The sequence below is a fragment of the Trichomonas vaginalis genome, chromosome I, assembly GCF_026262505.1.
Source record: "Trichomonas vaginalis G3 chromosome I, whole genome shotgun sequence".
In the NCBI taxonomy this organism is placed as follows: domain Eukaryota; phylum Parabasalia; order Trichomonadida; family Trichomonadidae; genus Trichomonas; species Trichomonas vaginalis.
Genome location: NC_067203.1, coordinates 1,589,053 through 1,609,225, shown reverse-complemented (window position 1 = coordinate 1,609,225; position 20,173 = coordinate 1,589,053). Strand labels below are relative to the sequence as shown.

The 20,173-nt window shown below is 34.3% G+C and overlaps 8 protein-coding genes and 3 pseudogenes across 11 annotated transcripts, besides 2 other annotated features; 3 read left to right on the top strand and 8 right to left on the bottom strand.

Annotated features, from left to right (window-relative positions):
* Positions 1-9,986: part of a mobile genetic element that runs on past the window's edge.
* On the top strand, positions 770-1,147 carry TVAGG3_0909590 (organellar and viral DNA polymerase type B; the record flags this gene model as incomplete). Its single annotated transcript, XM_051251744.1, has 1 exon — positions 770-1,147. A coding segment is annotated over one exon (378 nt), but the record flags the coding sequence as incomplete, so codon positions are not given.
* On the top strand, positions 1,359-2,060 carry TVAGG3_0909580 (KilA, N-terminal/APSES-type HTH, DNA-binding family; the record flags this gene model as incomplete). The annotated part of the gene is made up of 1 exon (XM_051251743.1): positions 1,359-2,060. One exon carries the CDS (start codon positions 1,359-1,361, stop codon positions 2,058-2,060), a length of 702 nt encoding a protein of 233 aa, XP_051077317.1.
* Positions 2,500-3,375, bottom strand: TVAGG3_0909570 (protein of unknown function, DUF4106 family; the record flags this gene model as incomplete). The annotated part of the gene is made up of 1 exon (XM_051251742.1): positions 2,500-3,375. The coding sequence occupies one exon, from the start codon at positions 3,373-3,375 to the stop codon at positions 2,500-2,502; it is 876 nt and encodes a 291-aa protein (XP_051077316.1).
* TVAGG3_0909560 lies at positions 4,330-5,564 on the bottom strand (annotated as a pseudogene). Its single transcript has one exon. A coding segment is annotated over exon 1 (1,235 nt).
* Positions 5,593-6,381, bottom strand: TVAGG3_0909550 (uncharacterized protein; the record flags this gene model as incomplete). The annotated part of the gene is made up of 1 exon (XM_051251741.1): positions 5,593-6,381. The coding sequence occupies one exon, from the start codon at positions 6,379-6,381 to the stop codon at positions 5,593-5,595; it is 789 nt and encodes a 262-aa protein (XP_051077315.1).
* Positions 6,386-6,922, bottom strand: TVAGG3_0909540 (protein of unknown function, DUF4106 family; the record flags this gene model as incomplete). Its single annotated transcript, XM_051251740.1, has 1 exon — positions 6,386-6,922. One exon carries the CDS (start codon positions 6,920-6,922, stop codon positions 6,386-6,388), a length of 537 nt encoding a protein of 178 aa, XP_051077314.1.
* Positions 7,299-8,140, bottom strand: TVAGG3_0909530 (annotated as a pseudogene). The gene has a single exon. A coding segment is annotated over exon 1 (842 nt).
* A 318-nt stretch (positions 9,987-10,304) lies between the features above and the next one.
* TVAGG3_0909510 lies at positions 10,305-11,694 on the bottom strand (annotated as a pseudogene). The gene has a single exon. A coding segment is annotated over exon 1 (1,390 nt).
* Positions 11,695-12,017: 323 nt separating this feature from the next.
* On the bottom strand, positions 12,018-12,270 carry TVAGG3_0909500 (protein of unknown function, DUF4106 family; the record flags this gene model as incomplete). Its single annotated transcript, XM_051251739.1, has 1 exon — positions 12,018-12,270. A coding segment is annotated over one exon (253 nt), but the record flags the coding sequence as incomplete, so codon positions are not given.
* A 1,837-nt stretch (positions 12,271-14,107) lies between these two features.
* Positions 14,108-15,411: a mobile genetic element.
* TVAGG3_0909490 (Mariner transposase) lies at positions 14,204-15,331 on the top strand (the record flags this gene model as incomplete). The annotated part of the gene is made up of 1 exon (XM_051251738.1): positions 14,204-15,331. The coding sequence occupies one exon, from the start codon at positions 14,204-14,206 to the stop codon at positions 15,329-15,331; it is 1,128 nt and encodes a 375-aa protein (XP_051077312.1).
* Positions 15,412-15,445: 34 nt separating the features above from the next.
* On the bottom strand, positions 15,446-20,098 carry TVAGG3_0909470 (uncharacterized protein; the record flags this gene model as incomplete). Its single annotated transcript, XM_001312015.1, has 1 exon — positions 15,446-20,098. One exon carries the CDS (start codon positions 20,096-20,098, stop codon positions 15,446-15,448), a length of 4,653 nt encoding a protein of 1,550 aa, XP_001312016.1.
* Between the last annotated feature and the right edge of the window lie 75 nt (positions 20,099-20,173).

The following is a 20,173-nucleotide window of genomic DNA, read 5'->3' as shown; positions in this document are numbered from 1 at the left end:
CCAAATTTCATTATATAACTGTTATATTTTTACGAAGAGAACTTTGACACTTCGTCAAAAAAATCCCTGAAATCATATCTTTTATACAAGATAGAAAATCTTACTCGCCTAAAACTCATGAAAATCGTAAAAAACGGCGACCCTAGGTTTTTCGAGGGTCGCCTAAAACTCATGAAAACAGTGAAAAAATGACCAAATTTCATTATATAACTGTTATTTTTTTACGAAGAGAACTTTGACACTTCGTCAAAAAAATCCCTGAAATCATATCTTTTATACAAGATAGAAAATCTTACTCGCCTAAAACTCATGAAAATCGTAAAAAACAGCGAGTAGGGACAAAATCTTACTCGCCTAAAACTCATGAAAATCGTAAAAAAATGACCAAATTTCATTATATAACTGTTATTTTTTACGAAGAGAACTTTGACACTTCGTCAAAAAAATCCCTGAAATCATATCTTTTATACAAAATAAAAAAATAACGTTAGTTTTTTATAAAATATTTTTTTTATTTTGTATGTAAAGACAGAAAATGACAAACACTGAGTTTGAAACAGTTAAAAAGATAGACAATGACACCAAAGTGGTTAGAATTGGTGATTTAAACGTAAGATACTCAAAGAAATACAAGAAATATTCTTTGTCAGACATTTTATCTCCATTTGGAAAGAAAGCAAAGGACTGGGTTAGAAATGCTTCAACTCAGAAAATTTTGACAAGAAATCCTGAGCTTTTGATATCGGTAAGATTCTATGGAACTACAGCATATCTTATAGACAAAAGTCTTATACCAATAGTTTTGTTATGGTTAGACCCAGTTGTTGGATATAACTTCATAACATATGGTTCATTCGATACGGAACGTTGCAGTGAAGGCTTACTTTACATCGTTCAGAAACCGAAGGACTTCAATACAAAGAGATATAAGATAGGAAGAACATATAATATAACTAAAAGATATGACAGTATAGTCAATAGAGTTAAGGTTGTGTTTGTTAACGATATGAGAGCTGCTGAAACAGAACTACTTGAAAAGTTTGAGAAAATGTATGGTGCTCCCACGAAAGGTAAAGAAACGTTTGAAGTAGATGAGATAGATAAAGCTATAAAATTATTTGACGAAGTTGCTGAAAAATACATGTAAAGCGTTTATTTTTGGTCTTTTATACAAGATAGAAAATAACGCTAGTTTTTTATAAAATATTTTTTTTATTTTGTATGTAAGGACAGATATGTCAACAACAGAGAACACAACAACTGCTATCGTTCATGAAGACATAAATGAAGAATACGAGTGGGTTCAGTATAACAAACAGTTACGTCTCATTCGTTCGGTCAAAGATGACATGTACCAAATGCAAAGTATTTTGACAGCATGTTTTGCTCCAGATACCAAACATACAGACGATTGGTTCAAAAACCAACAGACAAAAGAACTTTTGAGCGAAGCACAGCGACCCCGACTTTTTCCGGGGTCGCCAAAACTCTATGAAAATCGTAAAAATTTGCCAAATGGTTTGAGAGGTTGGTATGTACATAGACTTCTTGTAAATGCTGTTGCAATGTGGGCTTCACCTCGTTATGCTTGGTATATTTTCATGATGTTAGATGAAATTCATAGACAAGAACGTGAAGAGATGGAAAAGAAACTTCAAGCAAAAGATGAAGTCATTGAAGCAAAAGACAAAAACATACAGAAAAGAATACCACGTTCGGTACCAAAAGGAAAGGAAAAGAACTATAAGTATATGATTTATACTGAAGAGATGGAAAATGAAGAAGACAGAGATATGGTTATGTTGCATTTAGTCAGAAGAAACAACAAAAGCTTTTACGACCTTGCTAAGATTTACAAATCTGACAGAAATTGGTTCTATCGCGAAAACTTACCGATTTCAATGACACCAAATGAAGATGTGAAACAAATAGTTCAAGATACGTTACCTCAAACACACTATGATATTAAAGGTTGTACAATACTTACCTTCAAAGAAGATTTGTCATTGTTAAAGGAAAAAATAACAGAGTATTTTGACAACTTCAAACAAGTAGAGTAGATGAACCATTTATTTTTCAAGCTTGACTTCAGATGGCTCAGGTAGCTCTATAAGGTAAATTGCCTTGTCAAATCCTTCTGGCATTCCGAGTCCTTCCTTCTGGCATTCCAAGTTCTTCCTTCCGACAAGAAAAAAATTTCCCGACAACTGGAAAAAAATTTCCCGACAACTGGAAAAAAATTTCCTGTTGTTCGTCCGTAAACCATTCAAATTTTCGAAAATTGAGAACTTTTTGGTCGAACTTCAGAAAAAGTTTTTCCTTCCGACAGAAAAAGTTTTTCCTTCCGACAGAAAAAGTTTTTCCTTCCAACAGGAAAAGTTCTTCCTTCCGACAGGACACAAACGGATGACTGACGTTCCTCTTCCTGAATGTCTTCCAAAGCCAGAAGAACCGAAAGCTGCAGAACCACAACAGACTAAGACTAAAACACTTACATTTTTACGCTTGACTTTTTACAATTTGAACTTTGTTCGCGTAGATATGAATTCTGAAAGAAGTATGAGGGTCTTGTATGACTTTGTACTTCTCCCATAGTTCATGTCTGTCAAACTTACCTGCCATGGACTCTTTCATAAGTTCCATGAAATCGTCTTCGGACAATCCGGGGAAAAGTACAATGTCAGTAAGTATTCTCTTTACATCCTTACTTAAACTCTTTGCTGTCTGTACACAAATGACAACTGAGATGTTAAAGTGTCTGAGCTTCTTAAGAATTCGACACATATCTTGTTCTCTATTCTTTAACAAAGGATGAGAGGCGAAATCATCTAAGATAAGAAGACATCTGTGAGGGTAAGTCTTCCAATCGTAAGATTGCAATTTCTTCGAAATGTATTCTATCTCTTTCTGTTTGTTTCTGAAGTGTTTCTTCTCTAATATTCTCTGCATTTCCTCATTTGGGTCTTTAAACTTCGAATTGACATACTCATTTATAGCATTGTACTTCAAAACTCTTCTTTGGTACTTCTTTATCCAATCTAACAACTCAGAGTCTTTTATACATACTAACTTAGACTTCTTTATAATATCTTTGAACGAATTGACGGTTTGGTCAAATTGACCAGAAGTACTACAAATAACAACTAACTCATAGAATGGGTTCTTCTCATCTAGTTCTTGTTGTTGTGCAGCCATTTTAAGATAAGTGAAAGTCTTACCCGACCCAGGTGGTGCAATTAGACCTGTTATACCATTCTGAGCAAATAAGAACTTGTCATGTATGGGTTTTATCTGAGCATTTTCCAACTTCCTCTTGTTCTTATTTAAAACATTCTCAAATTTCTTGTCAATGTCAGCAAACTTTTTTTCTAACATTTTTTAGAAAAATTAAAATTTTATTTTTAGAAAATGTCTAGCGATTTCGCTATCTATATTCGAGACAAACTTTTTGACAGCAAAACATCTGTCGACCATAAAATCTTACATAGTGTAAACAAGAAAGGTGAATTTGTTCTAAAGTTCTGTTTCTGGAATATGACAAGAACCATAAAACATTAAGCAGAGCAGTCTTAAAATTTGTCAATGACAGACTTGTTGACAGAGATGACGCCTCTTGGAGAGATGAAGTCCAACAAAACTTCTTAGAATGCAAAGAAGACACATGCGCTGTTCTTGAAGATGAAATAGAAAACAGAATAGAAGAGCTATTAAAGGACAAAGAACTTTTACAAAAATATGGTTCTGAGAAGTTTGACATAACTCCACCAGAAAAGAAGAAGAGAGAAAAGAAAGAAAAGAAAGTAGAAGAGAGAGAAGAAAGAACCAGAGCCAGAGAAGAAAAATTTGACATGTAAAAATAAAATTTTATTTTTTAGAACATTTCTGGGTCAATGTCAATGTTCTCTTCCTCTTTAGGAGCAAACACTGGCTTAGACTCTAAAATCTTTTTACCCAATTTACCTTGAACTTCAACTATCTTAGACTCATAATATTCATAGTCGTCTGCTTTCTTTGGTTCATAAGGTATAACAAGTTTGTATGCTTTGCCTTCTTTAAGGTTTGAGAACCTTCTGTCAAAACTTTCTTTGACTGTTAACAAACCTTCTATGTCTAAGTCTTCAAATTTCGCACCATTTTTAGTCACAATAGCAAAACTTAACTGGTTCGATGTTCCAAACTTTGCTGAATGAAGACTTTTCAAAATGGTAGAAGTAAACATTCAAATATGTGAATGGTCTAGTTCTTCTTTAAGTCCTGACATGTACTTGTTTACTGAGATGAATTTTGTCATCTTTTCTATCGGATAAAAAAAAATATTTTTTTTTAAATTTACTCAGAAAAATTTTTCTTTGTATATACACCATTCTGTACGTCTAAAAGACTTTTGACATTTGCCAAGAATGTACGTTTAGACGCTGTCATATAACCATACTCTTGACAATATTGTTTATACGAATCGTACAATGACCTTTCATCTAAACACTCAAAGTCAGTTTCATCTATGAACAGTTCATATACACTCTTGTTTGCTTCTAACAATGTTTGTCTCTCTTCGGTATGTGGAATTTGTCTTGATTGAACTTTGAAATATCTAATGTCATAAAATATGAGAACAAGTGGTTGTAAAAGTCAGATGTCAAAGTTTCTGCTAAGTCGTCAAAATATTCTGTATCTTGCATATGAGAATCTGACGTTCTGACAACTACATATCTTCTGTCAGAACTTTCTAACTTCATCGGAACAGCATTGTTTGAAACCATAATGAAATTTGCAACATTTTCACAAACTCTTTGGTCTTTATATTTTCTTTCAACAACTCCAACTTTGTCTGTTATAAGACTCTTCAAAGCATCTGAGTTCAAAACTTTTGTTGTATCTATACTTTGAAGTTCGTTACATACTATAAGTTTCATATTCTCTATTGAAGAGTTAAATTTACCGCAGATGTTTTCTAAGTTTGTCATATTAGGGTTCGAATAGCCCTCTAACAGTTTGCATAAGATATCTGTAAAGAATGTGTTCTTACCTGTTCCTTGTTTTCCAATTATAATGAGAGCAGTTTCATTTTTAGCACTTGGATGTTGTAAGATGTTTGCAAACCAACATAAGATATACTCATAAACCTTTTCGTTTCCATTGCATATAATTTCTTTGACATGGTCTAACCAAGCTTCTATAACATTTTCTTTCCATTCTACTTGTTCGTATTTATATCCAGTGAAGATAGAATAGAAGTTTGGAGATGGTGTATAGAACTTTATACCACGAACTGAAAAATCTTCTAACTTTGACAATAAGATATCCCAAGCATCTAACATCTTCATGCCAACTTGTACGACTTTTATTTTCTTAAGTTTCTGTTTACATTCTTGTTCTGAAACTATTGTCGCTTTAGGTTTGTTAAAGACTACATCCCATTCTTTCATAACATAACATTCTGGGGCAGAGTCGACATAAATGACTAAACGTTTCAAATTCTCGACTGCTTTGTTATAGTCTCGAAATGGACACATATTTCTGAATGTTTGGAAGTCATAAAAATCTGAAACATCTATTCTGTACATTTTTATAAAAATAAAAAAAATATTTTTTTTATTCTTGAGCTATTTGTTGCATTTGTTGTTCTTGAGCTATTTGTTGTTGAAGTTGTTCTTGTAATACAATACTTTCACCAGTTGCATCTTCCAATTCGAAACTTTCTGCCGTCATTGACAAATACATAGGACATAAAAGTTTTACAGGAACAAAGTTTGCGTCAACTAAGGTTAAGTTTATGTTTGCTAAAGTGTTTGAGTTTACTAAAGCTGAAAACTCTGCATTCGAATGGACAATAGGCAAACCAGCAGAGAATGTGTTATTTATACGCATAAGTATCTTTTGGTCATAGTAGTTTCTGTCGACATTCGAATAGCACTTTGAACCTAAGTTTGAAACAATATATAAAATAGGTGTACTTAACGTCAATGGAATAGACATTCCTTGTATGACACCTTTTCCTGTTATAGGAAACTGTTGGTAGTAAAAACCAGATATAAGTTTTGTATTATAGCTCATATTGTTTATAGTAAACTCAGTCGGACATCCAAACATAATGAAACCTGCTCTAGTTGCAGCACATGTTACACCCGTACTTAAAGTATTAAATAAGTCAACAAAACCTGTTGGTGGTATATCTGAGTAAGTATCTTCAAAGGAGTATTTTTTACCATTCACAACAATAAAATCTTCTGGTGTCAAAAGAGCAAAACAAGCTTTAGTCGTCATTGTGTTTAAGGTTAGTTTACAATATCGTCCTTGAGGACTTTGTAAGTTTGTTGTTATAGAATTATATGACTCAGGGTTTTTAGTCGTAATAGTATAAACCACTATGTCTTCTGCCATTTACTTAGCAAATAAATTTTAATGAAATGTTGTGGTCGTCAAATATTTTTATAACGTCTGGGAAACTATATTTTAAGTTCAACGTTTCACCTCCTTTCATAACGTATATCTTGTCAATGACATTATATGAAACACCACAGCAACTAACGTCGGGTTCTATTTCTTTGATGTTTATATCGTCTGCCTCTGTCAAAAGTTTCAATAGTTCTTTCAAAACTTCATGAGGTGCAATGACATATGAGTTCACTTTTACAGGGTTGTGTTCGACCAAGTTTAACATTATACCTAAAGCTTGACAAATCTTCTCCTGAGTTTGAAGTTTGTCTTTCAGTTGTTGGTAGTCGTTTCGAATATCTGCAACAGAACTTAAGTCTCTGCTAACTTCAGGGTATGTTGGTTGTTCTTTTACAGGAACTATTGTTATACCATCTTCGTCTTCGTATGGTTTCCCCACTTCAACATCTCTTTCTTTGACATTGACAACAACACTTTGACTGTTTGTTTGAGTTGGTGAATTTAACTTCACATCTGCCACCGCCATTAAACCTTTTGAAACACTTACGCTTCTATTTTTCGGAAATGACATTTTACTTAGAATAAAAAGATGGACGTATTTGAGTATCTCTTCGAATTGAAGCAAAACAAAGTTTACACACACAAACAATACAAGTTCATTGATAGAATAGTTCTTTATACAAACAATGGAAAATGTTATAGAATAGCAGTCTTTGCTGAACCAAAATATTTTCATAAAGCAAAGAAAGTTGGTATAACTGAAATGGTGAAAGTTCTTGAAGCAGACAAAAATATAACTTCAAAACTTACAGATATTTCTAAAGGTAAGTTTATAATACAATATTATGTCAAAACTGGCGTACTGTCAATATTTGACGGAGAGAAGTCAGTTCAAGAACAACTTACTGACCTGCTGCCAAAATCTGCTCGATGGAAGCTGTCGTTATGCCAATCTGAGGAGCCCCAGCAGGTTTCATCGAACGAATCTTCAAAAGAGCATCTTCTGTGAAAAGTGCTATTGGTTTTGTAAACTTCTTTGCTCTCAGTTCATCTGGACCGTCTCTGTCACCAGTATATTGTATTTGTACAGTACCAACAGTTGAAATACCACCCATAAAGTCTTCTGAGTCAGCAAATGGAATGCCAAGCCAAAAGTTTGAACGGTCTCCATTTGTATATTGAGTTTTTTGACCTCCTGTATGAGTCCATACTTTCACATATGGCATAATAGAACTTTGCATTTCAGGGTTAATGGTTGTTGTGAAATTGTTGTTAAAGTTCATAGCATCTAATGTCAAGTTGTATGACCTCATATCCTCAACTGTAGAATATTCTTCTCTTGGATAATATTTGCCATCTATGTTTATATGATATTTAATACCGGGGTTGTAGAAACAAGAATAGTCATTTATAGTTCGTCTGAACAGTACAAACATAGTATCTGCATGTTTCATTGCAGTTGTTAAAGCAATATCTGTTCTTGCACCTGGGTCAGCACTTTGGTTTCCAACTTCACCTGCAAAGTCTTTGACAGATATTTGGTGTATAGGGAACATAAGTGGAACTGCAATATATTTGGCAGCTAAAGCATTTGAAATATCTGGGTCCAACATATAGACTGCAAGTCTGCTTTCTATTCTCTTGCATTCAAATTTTTCGCATGTGAACTTAACTGGGTCCCAAGCAGTTCCAGCAGCATTGAAATAATAGTTTACTTCAGTGTTGAGGTTTGAGAAACCAAAGTCTAAGTCAACTTTTGTCTTTGCAAAAGTCGGCGAATGACGTTTTATTTGTTCCCACTACTTCTGTAAGAGTGAATGGGTCTTGTGTTGGTGCAATGACTAAGTTATTTTTGCTTGGAGTAAGTTCGATAGAAATTTTTCCTGCCCAGTTTGGCAAGTATCTTAAAAACCTGAAGATGAGGAAAGATGACAAAGAACTCTAAGTTTCAGTTTTACTTTAGTGGCAGCAGTTCCATCTGAACCAGAAAGGTTAACATAAACTCCTGGAACGTTAGGGTCAAGTCTTCTTATTTCTCAATAGTTGCATATTGGTCTGTTTGTTCTCTAGCTTGTGGTTGTACTGAGTTTCTCAAAGCGAACCATTCATAGTTTGCCCATGTTACTGTTTTGAACTAAGTCAGAGTTAGAATATATTCTTATATCCCATGAAAACTTCTGGAGCATATTGGTATCCGACATAGAAAATTCCATTGCAACCTTTCTTGTCAGACAACTTGGCAGAAGGTTTTATTTCAATGTCTTGTTCCACGTATAAGAATGAGTTGTCAATAGAAATAATGTGAAACCTGTCGCAAGCAATATCTACTGTTGTTGAAGAACCTTCACCAAACTCACCTACATTTCCATAAAGAAACAGCAGTTGTATATTCGTAAGTTCCAGGAACTATTTCTGACCTTCTAATGGCATTGTCGCATTCGTTATACCATTCGGAAACATTTCCATTCATGGCATCCAAAACTGTTGGCGTTATATTCTGAGCGGCGTACATTTCATATGGGTAAAAATATAGAATAGTTGGATTTATGTGTCATAATAGAACCCACGTGGACCAAGCTTTACTTTCTTCCTGGCTGAGTTTTTAACTCTTCTTTTTCCTTCATTGCCACTACTTTCACTAGATGAAGTTACTTCTTCACTACTTTCACTTTGTTCTACTCTTCTCTTCTTCTTTGGTGTCGCTTTGGTAACTTGCCCTCTGCTTCAAGTTGTTGCATCTTTGCCTCATGTTCACCTAGTATGTTGTAAATTTCCCATGTCCTTTTTGCCTTTGGCTCTGGTCGCCCATCTCAGGTAACCTATATCCTAGAAAGATTTTGTCATGGTTTGTATTTGAGTCTTCGCGTATTGTTTGCATGACTCTTTCCTGAGTTTCCGGTTCAAGCTCTTCAAACAGAGCTTGTCCATATGGAATAAGCTCGTTTCCAAATATATGTTTTTGTAGCCATTCTGGTTTTCTTTCCATGTAACCAATAATATCTTTTGTGAACGGGAAAGCTTTTACCCAACGTTTCAGGCTTGCGTCATTTATTTCTGTAGTTGGTTTTATTTTGTCAAGGAACATGTTTTTTCAATACTAACATTTCATTTGGTACTGTCCGTTTGAGTTTTCTTAAATATTCATCCCTTCTCGGTTCATTGTCTGCAAAGTAAGTTTTTATGACATTTTGTAAACTTTCGTTTGCAAGGTCATGTACAATAGTTCTCTTCCTTCGCTCTCCCTAACTTTCTTTCTAAACTCTTCACCAAATATACCATCTCTATGGTTCTGTGTAGTTCTTTGAGATAAATGTTCTAGAACGTCAGGTGTTATATTTCCATCAGCCATGTTCATTTCATACTGGTCCAAAATATCTGCATGTTTCATATCTTTCAATGGCATTAAAGCCGCGCTTGAAAATACCAGCTATATCTGGTTCACCATTGCCTTCCCATTGCGTCTACAACTTCTTGGAATTGTGGTTGTAAGTTTATGAACCACCTATCCGGGTTAGCTTTATGACCCCATCTCATTGTAGTTCCATCGTCTGCAGAAACAAAAGTAGTTTGTTTCCATCTTGGTTAGGTTCTGAATGAACTTTAAACAATGTTTCATTTCTATATGTTTTGTTGAAATTTAACCTTTTATTTTCACCGAGTTCAGCCAAAGATTGAACGTTATTGGTCGTAAGTAAAAAGGGTTGTTGTATTTGTGTACATTTTCTTTCAGTACTTCCATTCTATGCTGAATATTTTCATCTGGTGTTGGAGTCTTTTGTATGTCGGCAAACATTTTTCGATATTCTTCTACTATGTCAGCCGAATTTTTTTTAGACTCTTGGAAGATTCCATATTCACCTCATACTCTTGTTGAGGGTCAAGATTTTTCGGCTGTTCCAAATCTTCATCTAGTTCTGTGAAGTTAGTTTCCAAAGGAGGGACTTGTTCGTTTCCTTCAGGCTCTTCTAGCTGTTGTTTGCTGAACTATTTCTTCCATGTCTGGTTGTATCTGAACTTCTTCCTGTGGAGTTTCTTGTACCTCATCTGCTGGCATTTCATATATTCCGAGACCGTTTTCAACAAGTTCCCTATTTAAGTCATCCGCATTCATAAGCCTTTGTTCTTTCGTTCCGTCTCTATTTTTTACGCGTTTCATGAAGATAGTTGAATCATCATTTATCTCTGACACCAAATATCTCGGAGTAAATTCGTTCATGTCATTTGGATGATATGCTATTAAATCATATCCTTAGCGAGCTTGTATTTTCCAGGTTTGAAATTATATCCCATTTGGTGCTGAACCATAAAGCTAAATAGGTTCGGGTCAGTATTTCCTTCTTGAACTTTCTAATAGCTTCTTTATATCTGTCACTAAGTCAAGAGTATCTGGGTAACCATAGTCTTCTTTAAGCATTTTTAAGAAATCTTGGTTTCCTTGTTCTCTACTTCTTTTATGTCCTTGCTCTGTTTGTGGTTGTTGTTGTGCGGTTTTGAACTGTTGGTTGCTGTGCTGGTTGTGGAGGTGGTTGTTGTGCTGGTTGTTGTTGTGGTGCTGGTTGTTGTGTTGGTTGTTGTTGTGCTGGATTTTGAACTGTTGGTTGTTGTGTTGGTTTTGGTGCATGCCTGTGTCTGTGTCCATGTGACGATGTAAATGTTTTAGGTAGTCCTGGTGCAGGTGCTTCTCTTGGAGGGTTTGGTGGTATATAAGTTCCACCAGCTGGCACATATGTTCCATCTGCAGCATAATGTCCTACCTGACTTTTCGTTTTTAAGAAAGCATTTACTAGGTCTGTTTTGGTCTGTTGTAACTCTTTTTCTTGATTTCCACAACAGTTGCTCTAACGGCGTCATAGGCGCTTTGAACTGCCTGTCTCGTTGCTGCATCTGTTATTTTCGTCATATTTTGTGCTACTTCTCTTAACTCTTTGTCGAAACCTTCAGACTTCAGTTTCTTTCCAGATGAGAAATCGTTCACTTGTTTCACCTTACTATGAAGAGCTTCGAAGGCGTTCTTAAAGTCAGCATTTGTTAAAGCTTCATTTGAACTGTCTTCATCCGCTTGTATTTTTGTCCTTATTGACCCTATAAGTTGGGCTGCTTTAGCGTTGGCTTGGGCATCTAACCAGTCATTTTAGCTTTTATATATTCTGCGCTTTTCATTGCCTTTTGCATGGCTGCGTCGTTATTTTTACTTTCTTGTGCTAAGTTTTCATACTGTACGGTTTGGTTTTGCAACTGTAAAAGTTTTTCTGCCTTTACATTTGCTTCAACTTCTTTTTTATACTCATCGCTATCCATATATGTCTTCAGGGCTTTTTGTTTTATCTCTTCATCTTTCAGTACTTTATATTGAGTAGTATGGTTTTTCAAATTTATAACATCTTGTTCCATTTTTGCTACTTCTGCTGCTTTTTCTGACACTTTTTTCGCATATTCCTCTGTACTTAGTTCTTTCAGTTGTTCTTCTTTCTTCTTTTTCTCTACGTTTAACTCATTGAGTTTCTTTGTGTGTCTGTCATATTCTAGTTTCTTTTCGTTTTCACTTATTTGTTTCTGTATGTCTATGTTTGACTTTTTGACATCTGATATTTGATTTTTGAGTGAACTCAAATTCATTTGACTTTGAGGGTTATAAGCTGTTCCGTCTGCAGCTCCACCATAGCCTGCCATTTTCGCTAAAAGTGCCGCTCTTAAACCTCCACTCTGTGCACCAACAACTCGGTTTAAAAGCATAGGATTGCTTGACATTTGTTGCAACATAGTGGGGTCATTCAGCATTTGTTGTTGCAACTGTTGTTGTGGTGTCAGTTTTACTATTGGATGTTTCAATGCTCTCTTCCTCTTACGTATATTCTTACGTAGCTTACGTGGCATTTTAAGTGAAGTTAAAAAGCGGTTTTATACTAAACATCTTCAGGGCTAGAAGGGGCGCAGCCCCTGGAAGCCCCACTACCTTTTTTTTTTTCGTCGAAGTGTTTCTTATCTGATGAATATAAAATATATTCTAATATAAAAAATCCCAATCTGGAACATATTCCAGATTATCATCTCGAAAAAGATCAAAATACACTCCAATCAATACAAATAGAAACATTACCAAAAAAACAGATATGACATCCAACCCGAGCAATTCCATCCTTTCAAATCTCGGTTTTAATCGTTTGGAAGTAGGATAATATTCCATGTATTTATATTGAAACTCTTCTGGATCTAATGAGATAAATTTTTCAACTGTAATTTCGATATTTTTATCAACTAGTTTTAAAAACAGTTTTTCGAATATTATATGTAATCTGAATAATCTTAAGAATAAATATAAATATTGACCATTTTTGCATACCATAAAATTGATTATTTTTGATTTATTATTATTAAAACAAACCAATCGTGTATCAGGTTCTTCTTCAACAATTTTATTAAAACCACGAATTGCAAGAAATTTATATTGAACTCTCTGATAAAAGGAATCAAAACTTTCTTTTGCTTTATCAGTGAATATATATTTTTCCTTCAATAGATAAACAACCGTTTCTTTATTTGAAATATTTAAAGGATTATATTTCCATGAACCATAGTTAAAATCATACCTTTTATTATATCTTGAACCATCTTTTGTTCTTATATAATAAGATATCTTTGGTTGCTGCAAAAGGAATGATTGGACGTATTTTTCATTATTAATATTTTGTAACATACTGAAGAAATGTTTATCTAAGCACGACATGAATATTAATAATATCATTATCACAAGCAATGCGTAAAAATAGAAATCAAACATGTTAAAGAAAAATTTAGTTTACGGTTTTTCTTTCAATTTATTAAATTTCCAAGTTACTTAATTTAAGTTAGAGTAGGGATTTCGCATGGCTAAAAAACCGCTGGCTATAGCCATTTCCCAAAAAAAACCTTAGCAAAGATTTTAACCTTTTTTTACATATAAAAACTCGTTTTTTGCTTTTTGCAATTTTTTTGGAAAGAAAGAAATGTATTTTTATCATACATTTATCATCAAATTAGATCTAGTGCTTATTTATATCATATATGATAAACGTTTAATTGAGTTTCGATTTTTGGCTAATGTAAACATCAGAAATATCGTGGCTAATGAGCCCCGATTTTGTCAAAAAAGTTAAAATTTTACAGTAATTATTTTAATTTTAATGTTATCGAAATGATAAATTATGTTACAGTAATTATTTTAATTTTAATGTTATCGAAATGATAAATTGCTGTTACTTGGTGTGCAAAAAGCAATTATTTAAAATTGAATTTGGGAATATTTTTTTGGGTTTGCACTTTTATCTCCTTTTTATACAAGGTTCACACCTGTATAAAATGCAATAAAAGTGTAAAATTTTTGAATTATTATTATTAAAACAAACCAATCGTGTATCAGGATCTACTTCAACAATTTTATTAGAACCACGAATTGCAAGAAATTTATATTGAACTCTCTGATAAAAGGAATCAAAACTTTCTTTTGCTTTATACATATTGGACATTCTTAGAACTTCCAAAACACAATAATAAAAATCTTCCTTTATATAAGAAGTTATATAAGCAATATTAGTCACTTTTTGAGATGAGGGACGACAAATAAAAAGTGAATATATATATTTTAATAGCTGCTTGATACTTTTTCGAGCTTATTTATAAGCCCGGGAAAAATGTCACAACTATTCTAATTTATTCGCGTCATCTCAAATATATATAGGGTGTCCAAAGGTGCGTTTAGCACAGCGCTCTATATGAGACTATTAAAGGAGATATATGCTGATTATAAATATATAATAAAAAATATGAATATATGTATATGATGAGTATTTTGTATTTTGGCGCCATGCCGGGATATAAAATGAATTTTGAGACAAGAGGCGGTTTCGCGGGAAATTTTGGCGGGATTTTTTTCATTTTTTTAATGAATCATAAAGAAAACATCCTCGCTCTTGCAAAAAAATGCAAAGACTGTAAAAAAATCTACGAGACATTGGTAAAATGCTTCGGTATGGATGCTCCTAGCTATTCCACTGTAACGTATCATGTTAGGATGTATCACTTCATGAACAAAAAGGCGCCCATCATAAAAATTGACAAAAAATTGCCGGATCAAAGAAAAATCAAAGCAATTCTTCAAGCGCTAGATGAAGACCCAAGAGCATCACTCAGAAGGATAGAGGAGATGACAAAGATACCACGTACAACAGTCAGTTATTATCTGCACAATTATTTGAACTACAAACTAGCGTATACACGTTGGGTTCCGCACAACCTTAATTCAGTTCAAAAAAAATCTAGAGTCCAATCTTCGAAAGAGCTCCTCTCTATATTGGGTGTGTATCAATCCAAGAAGTTTCGCTTTTTAGTAACAGGGGACGAGTCTTGGTTTCAATATGCAACAGAAGCCAAAATCATGTGGATCCCGAAGGATGAAAATCCGCAAACATTCCCGAAGAAAAAAATTGACACACTAATGATGATGTTGTCGGTTTTTTGGGGCGTGAATGGCATCATCGCAATTGATATTCTTCAAAAACCTAATACGATGAATGCTCAGTATCTAATTGACAATGTTCTTACTCAAATTATCAATTCTGATGAGTTTGAGAAATCCAAACAACAAAAACAAAAGTTTGCAATTCATTTTGATAATTCAAGAGTTCACAAAAGTCATAAGGTAATGAATTACTTGTTGGAAAACAATGTCAAAGTTGTTCCAAACCCAATTTATTCACCTGATATTGCACCCTCTGACTTTTATTTATTCGGCACGCTAAAAAAGAGAGCTGAAGGACGCGAATTCGCGAGTCCAGATGATCTTGAAAATTTTGTAAGAGAGCAATTTGAGCAATTTTCTCATGATGATTTAAAGCGTGTCTTTCAAGCCTGGATCGATCGCTGCGAACGCGTGATTGAATCCAATGGTGATTATATTTAAATAAACTTTATATATATGTAACTTGTTTATTTCTATTCGCAGTATTCAGGTTTGTGCTAAACACACCTTTGGACACCCTATATTTAAAAAATAAAATAAATAAATAAAAAATGTTTATTTCCTTGGAGTTCTTGGTGAAGAAGTAACAGAGTGATTGTCATTTCTTCTGCTTGATCTTGGAGATACAGAAGATGATGCGTCAGATCTTTTTGTCGAAACTTTCGAAGGAGATTGTAATGATTCTTCTGGAGGAGAATTGATGTATTTCTGGAAAATTAAGTAACACAAATCACAAGATTCTTTCTGTGAGAAATCTTTGTTTATGTTAGGAATCATCAAATATTTCATTCCTGGACCAGTTTCAATCTTTATTTTCTCATTGTCAACAATAACAATGTTGACACTCTTCCATTCAGTTGATTTTGTAACATTGTTTCTTCCTGTCAAAACAATGTTATTTAATGTGAAAGAAACATCCCAAATTCCGTTTCCAACTGGAGCATCTCCTTTGAATTTCAATGTTCCTGATTTGTAGTAACTCTTTGCCAATGTTTCTACTTTTTGTTGTGGCAAAACAGGACCAACTAAATTTGACTTCAATTCGCCACATTTTGCGAAAACAAATTTGTTGCAAAACATGGCATTCGGTGTAAATGAATCATCACAAATAATTTCTTCTTCATCTTCGTAATTTTCGTTTTGGCAAACAAACCATGTCAAATCATCATTGTTTTCATTATCAAAATTAACAAAGCTGCATGTCAAAATTGAATCAGTGTAAACTTGGCTATCGTCGTCGGTTTTGTCACCTTTCTTCTTTTTATTTTTGACATTTATTAATAATTCTGGGATTAAATCTTGTTGGCCGAGTTTTTGGATCTTCAAATGACTTGTTTTTGATGTTTCGAAGCCGTATTTATTAATAACCCAAACTTTGACTGTCAAACGGTTTTCGCTATCGTCTTCTGTCAAAATAATTGAAGGCATTTGTCTTCTTGAGTAGAATTTACGAACTTTGTTTTCAGATTGGTCGTAAATCAACTCGTATTCGTTGTTTTCGGAATCTGTCTGTTTAAGAGTAAGAATGTCACTTTTTGTATCGTCTTCATCATCAGAATCGGACAACAAACTTTTAGATTTCTTCTTTGTGAGTTTAGAGATTTGGTCTTCGAAAAGTGAAGTGAAGTGATCATTAATTTCTGTTTCAAATGTCCATTCAAATTCGCAATGATCGATTTCATCATTTTCTCCTTCGAAAGGAACAACTTTACACATCAAAACATCGCCAACTTTTTGTTCTTTGTTCTTGCTTCCATTTGCTATTCGTATTTTGTCAATATGTGTCACTTTTTTAACGATAGCAGTTGTATTTGACCAAACTGGTTTTCCTTTCAAACCGTCATCTCTTACGGGCGTGATGCAAACATTAATTTTCGGAGTTTTAGTTCCGAAAAACATTTCGCGCCATGGTGTCAGTTTTACGATTATTTTATCGTCATTTTCAATAGAAATTGATTGTTCGTTCACTGATTTCTCTTCAATTGTGACTCCGTCGCTTCCTGTGCAGCCTAATATAACTAACGGTTTTGACGGTTTGCCACCAATGTAATTAGCGGTTATGACAATTTTTCCTTTATCATCTTGTGAAATATTTATGTCTTTGACGATAGGAAGTGACGGTTTTATTTCAGGCATATCCAATATTTGGTTTTCAGGGAGATTTTCTTTAAACAAATCATCAATTTTGTATTTGTTTGTTGTTGCAACAGCTCTGATTTGGCATCCAATATGTTCTTTGTTCGGAATAAATGACAAACAGTCAGAAATAACCGTCCATGAGTCTTCATTTGTTTCTTCATCGACAGTCTTCAACAACCAGTAGTATTTCGGAATTTGAGATAAAGAGCCTTTGACTTGCAAAGTAATTTTCTCGTTTTCGCGTAAACTGTCTGGAATTCTGTCGAAATACAAAAGGAAATCTGGTGCTTTGATGAATGATTTCGTAGTGGCAGAAATCACTTCACCTGACGGTTTGACAACGGTTTGACCTTTAACAACCTGAAGATTTCCTAATTCTACTTCGCATTTCATGTAGCAGTTTGTATCTGCATCAGTAATTTTGTAAGATAACTCAGAAACATCCAAATTTTCTTTGACTTTTTGCAAATTTTCTTTTGAATTTTTCTGAGGAACAAATAAAGTATAATTTTCGGACTCTGTATTTCTGTCGAAACCAGAGAAAACAAAAGAGCAAATGTGCTCAAATTCAACTTTATCTCTAGATCTAAACCATTTCATTGAGTAAACAGTGCCTTCGAAATTGAGAGATAAATTGCCATCTTCTAATTTGACAATTTTCGGTTTTTGACGCATTGCCTTTGAAATTTTTGTTGTTGATTTGGAATAAACAATTTGGGAGTTTTCGAATTGAGGAGTTACTCCGCATTTAATTGTATATCCAACATCTGATTCTTGTATTTTATATGATCTAGATTCTACATCAACAACAATTGCTTTTCCGTTTTGGTTCCTTATCCAAACAATTTCGCAGTTTTCTGTCTCGATTTCGTCCGGAATTTCAATGATGTCGCCATCTTTTAATTCGTCACTTTTTGTAATTAATTCAAAACCGTTTACAATTAAAGGTGCCGACGGTTTGACAATATCCAAAATATAGTCACCTTTTTCTGATTTAATTCTTAAGAATCTTCCTACGTGAGACAAATTTGGCGTGAAAATTTGGCCTGTTCCAGCAGATTCGAATGATTCTTCGTCTTCTGTTGAAGAAACAAACCATCTTGAGTAGAAATCAATAGAAATTGGCTTGAACGCGAAGATTTCTTTCGGAAGATTGATTTTTTCTGGTGGATTTTCATCAGTTTCTATCGTTTTCTCTGAACAACAAAAAACTTCTTCACCTGAAACATCATCATCGCGTATTGGTGTCATTAAACAGACAACGTATCTGTTTAATTCACTTTCACCAAGTTCTAATATTTGGCTGGTTGTTCTCAATTTTTTACATTTGGTCACTTCACTTTTTGACTTGATTTCTTTTTGAGAAGAGTACCATTGGAAATGGCATTCACCCATTTCTCCGCCTTCGTAATCAGCGATTGCGATTACTTTTCTTCCAACGAAGAAATCTCCGCAGATTCTCTGATTCTTGAAAGAAGGAAGAGCAGGAATGACGCGCTCCTTGCTGTAGAAGATCTGTGGCTCGTCAATGGATGAGCCGTCTTGGAGAACAGGTAAATACTTGAGCCTCAAGAAACAATTTACGTCATTTTTCGTTGGAGTGTAAACTAAACTTGATGGATTTAATGTTGTACACTCAACCCATTCGTCTGAAGCTGTTTTTGCCCTTTCGATCGTAATTTCCGAGTCACCTTCGCGATCGGGCAAAATTTGACGCGTAAATTTGATCTGTTGTCCCTCGATGACTTCCTTTGGGAATGAGAGGCCAGTGACGCTTGGAAGTAATGGCTGTACAACTTCTGTTTCGGTCTCTAACTCGTTGAATCTCTCATCAGGAAGCTCTGTGCAATAAGGTTGTATTACGCATTTTATTACCTTTCCAACATGGTCGTATGTCAAATTAAGGGTCTCCGAGTTCTCAAGTATTAAGTCTGTATCGATATACCAGTTTGTTCTTGAAGGAATAGGCATTGGCATTACGGAAATCAAAGTTCCTTCTCTTGGCTCTCCGCAAACGATCGGATCGACAGGGAAAGGAAGTACGAGTTGTCCCTTCTGGTAGCCAACGACTTGCGAAGCGTACATTGAGTAAACTTTGTTTGGATCTTTTGAATTTGGTAAGTAAAGCTTGAATGTGGCTTTGATAATATGCTGGTGCATGATATTGAGTATTGTTATTGAGTTTTCTTGTGTTCTCATCTTAATTTCTTCCCATTCTTCTCCTTTTTGATTTAGGAACGGACAGGATGACATATACCACTTGATATCGTAAGCATGATTTTCTTCTGGACGATCTGTAAGAGGAATTGGCATTTCTGCAACATAATTGTTATCTTCTGTTTGTTTAAACGTAATTCGAGCAAGAGCAATGTCAAGATTAAGGTCATTGCATACTTGTATGATATCGCTTGAAAGAAATTCGGTTGCTTCTTGTTCTGTTGCATTTTCTGGATTTAATCCGGATCTGAGCGCAATTCCAACGATAGGAGATTTAAACGCTTGGCGAATGTTTGCGCGTGTAATTGCAATACCGTTGAAGATGGAAAGGCGAATTGATCCCGTTGCTTGTAAAGCAGATTCTGCTGTAAACTTTCCTGGGTTGTTTGAGAGATCGAGAAGTGTTAATTCAGGGTATATTGAGATTCCTTGGTAATTCTTAATGGAGTTATCATTCAAATAAAGGTATCTAAGCTTAGAAAATCTCGGAAGTCCTTCAAGAGAAGTTAAATTGCAGTGATCTAAGTAGAGAGTTCGCAAGTAGTCAAGCTGTGGAAATTCACTGAGTTGAGGGATTTTGGTTCCTGTTAAGCGAAGAACAACTAATTTACTTGGAAAAGATTTTACATTGATTTTTGTATTGACAATATTGGATAAATCGAGATATTTTGTTTGAGCGGTAACGCCATCAGTCTGATTTTTTGGAAATTCGACAATTGTTTTATCTAATAATTCATTTTCGCGTTTTTTGTATGCTTCTTCAGATCCATTACCAACTGTTTCTAGTAAGGATCTATGATCTGACTTTCTTGATATGGAAGAAGCAACAGAGGATGAATCTCTTTTACTCATTACAAAAAAAAGTGAAATGTAAAAAAAAAATCGAAAAAGGTGACAGTTCTTCAGTTTCCATAATCACTCATCATG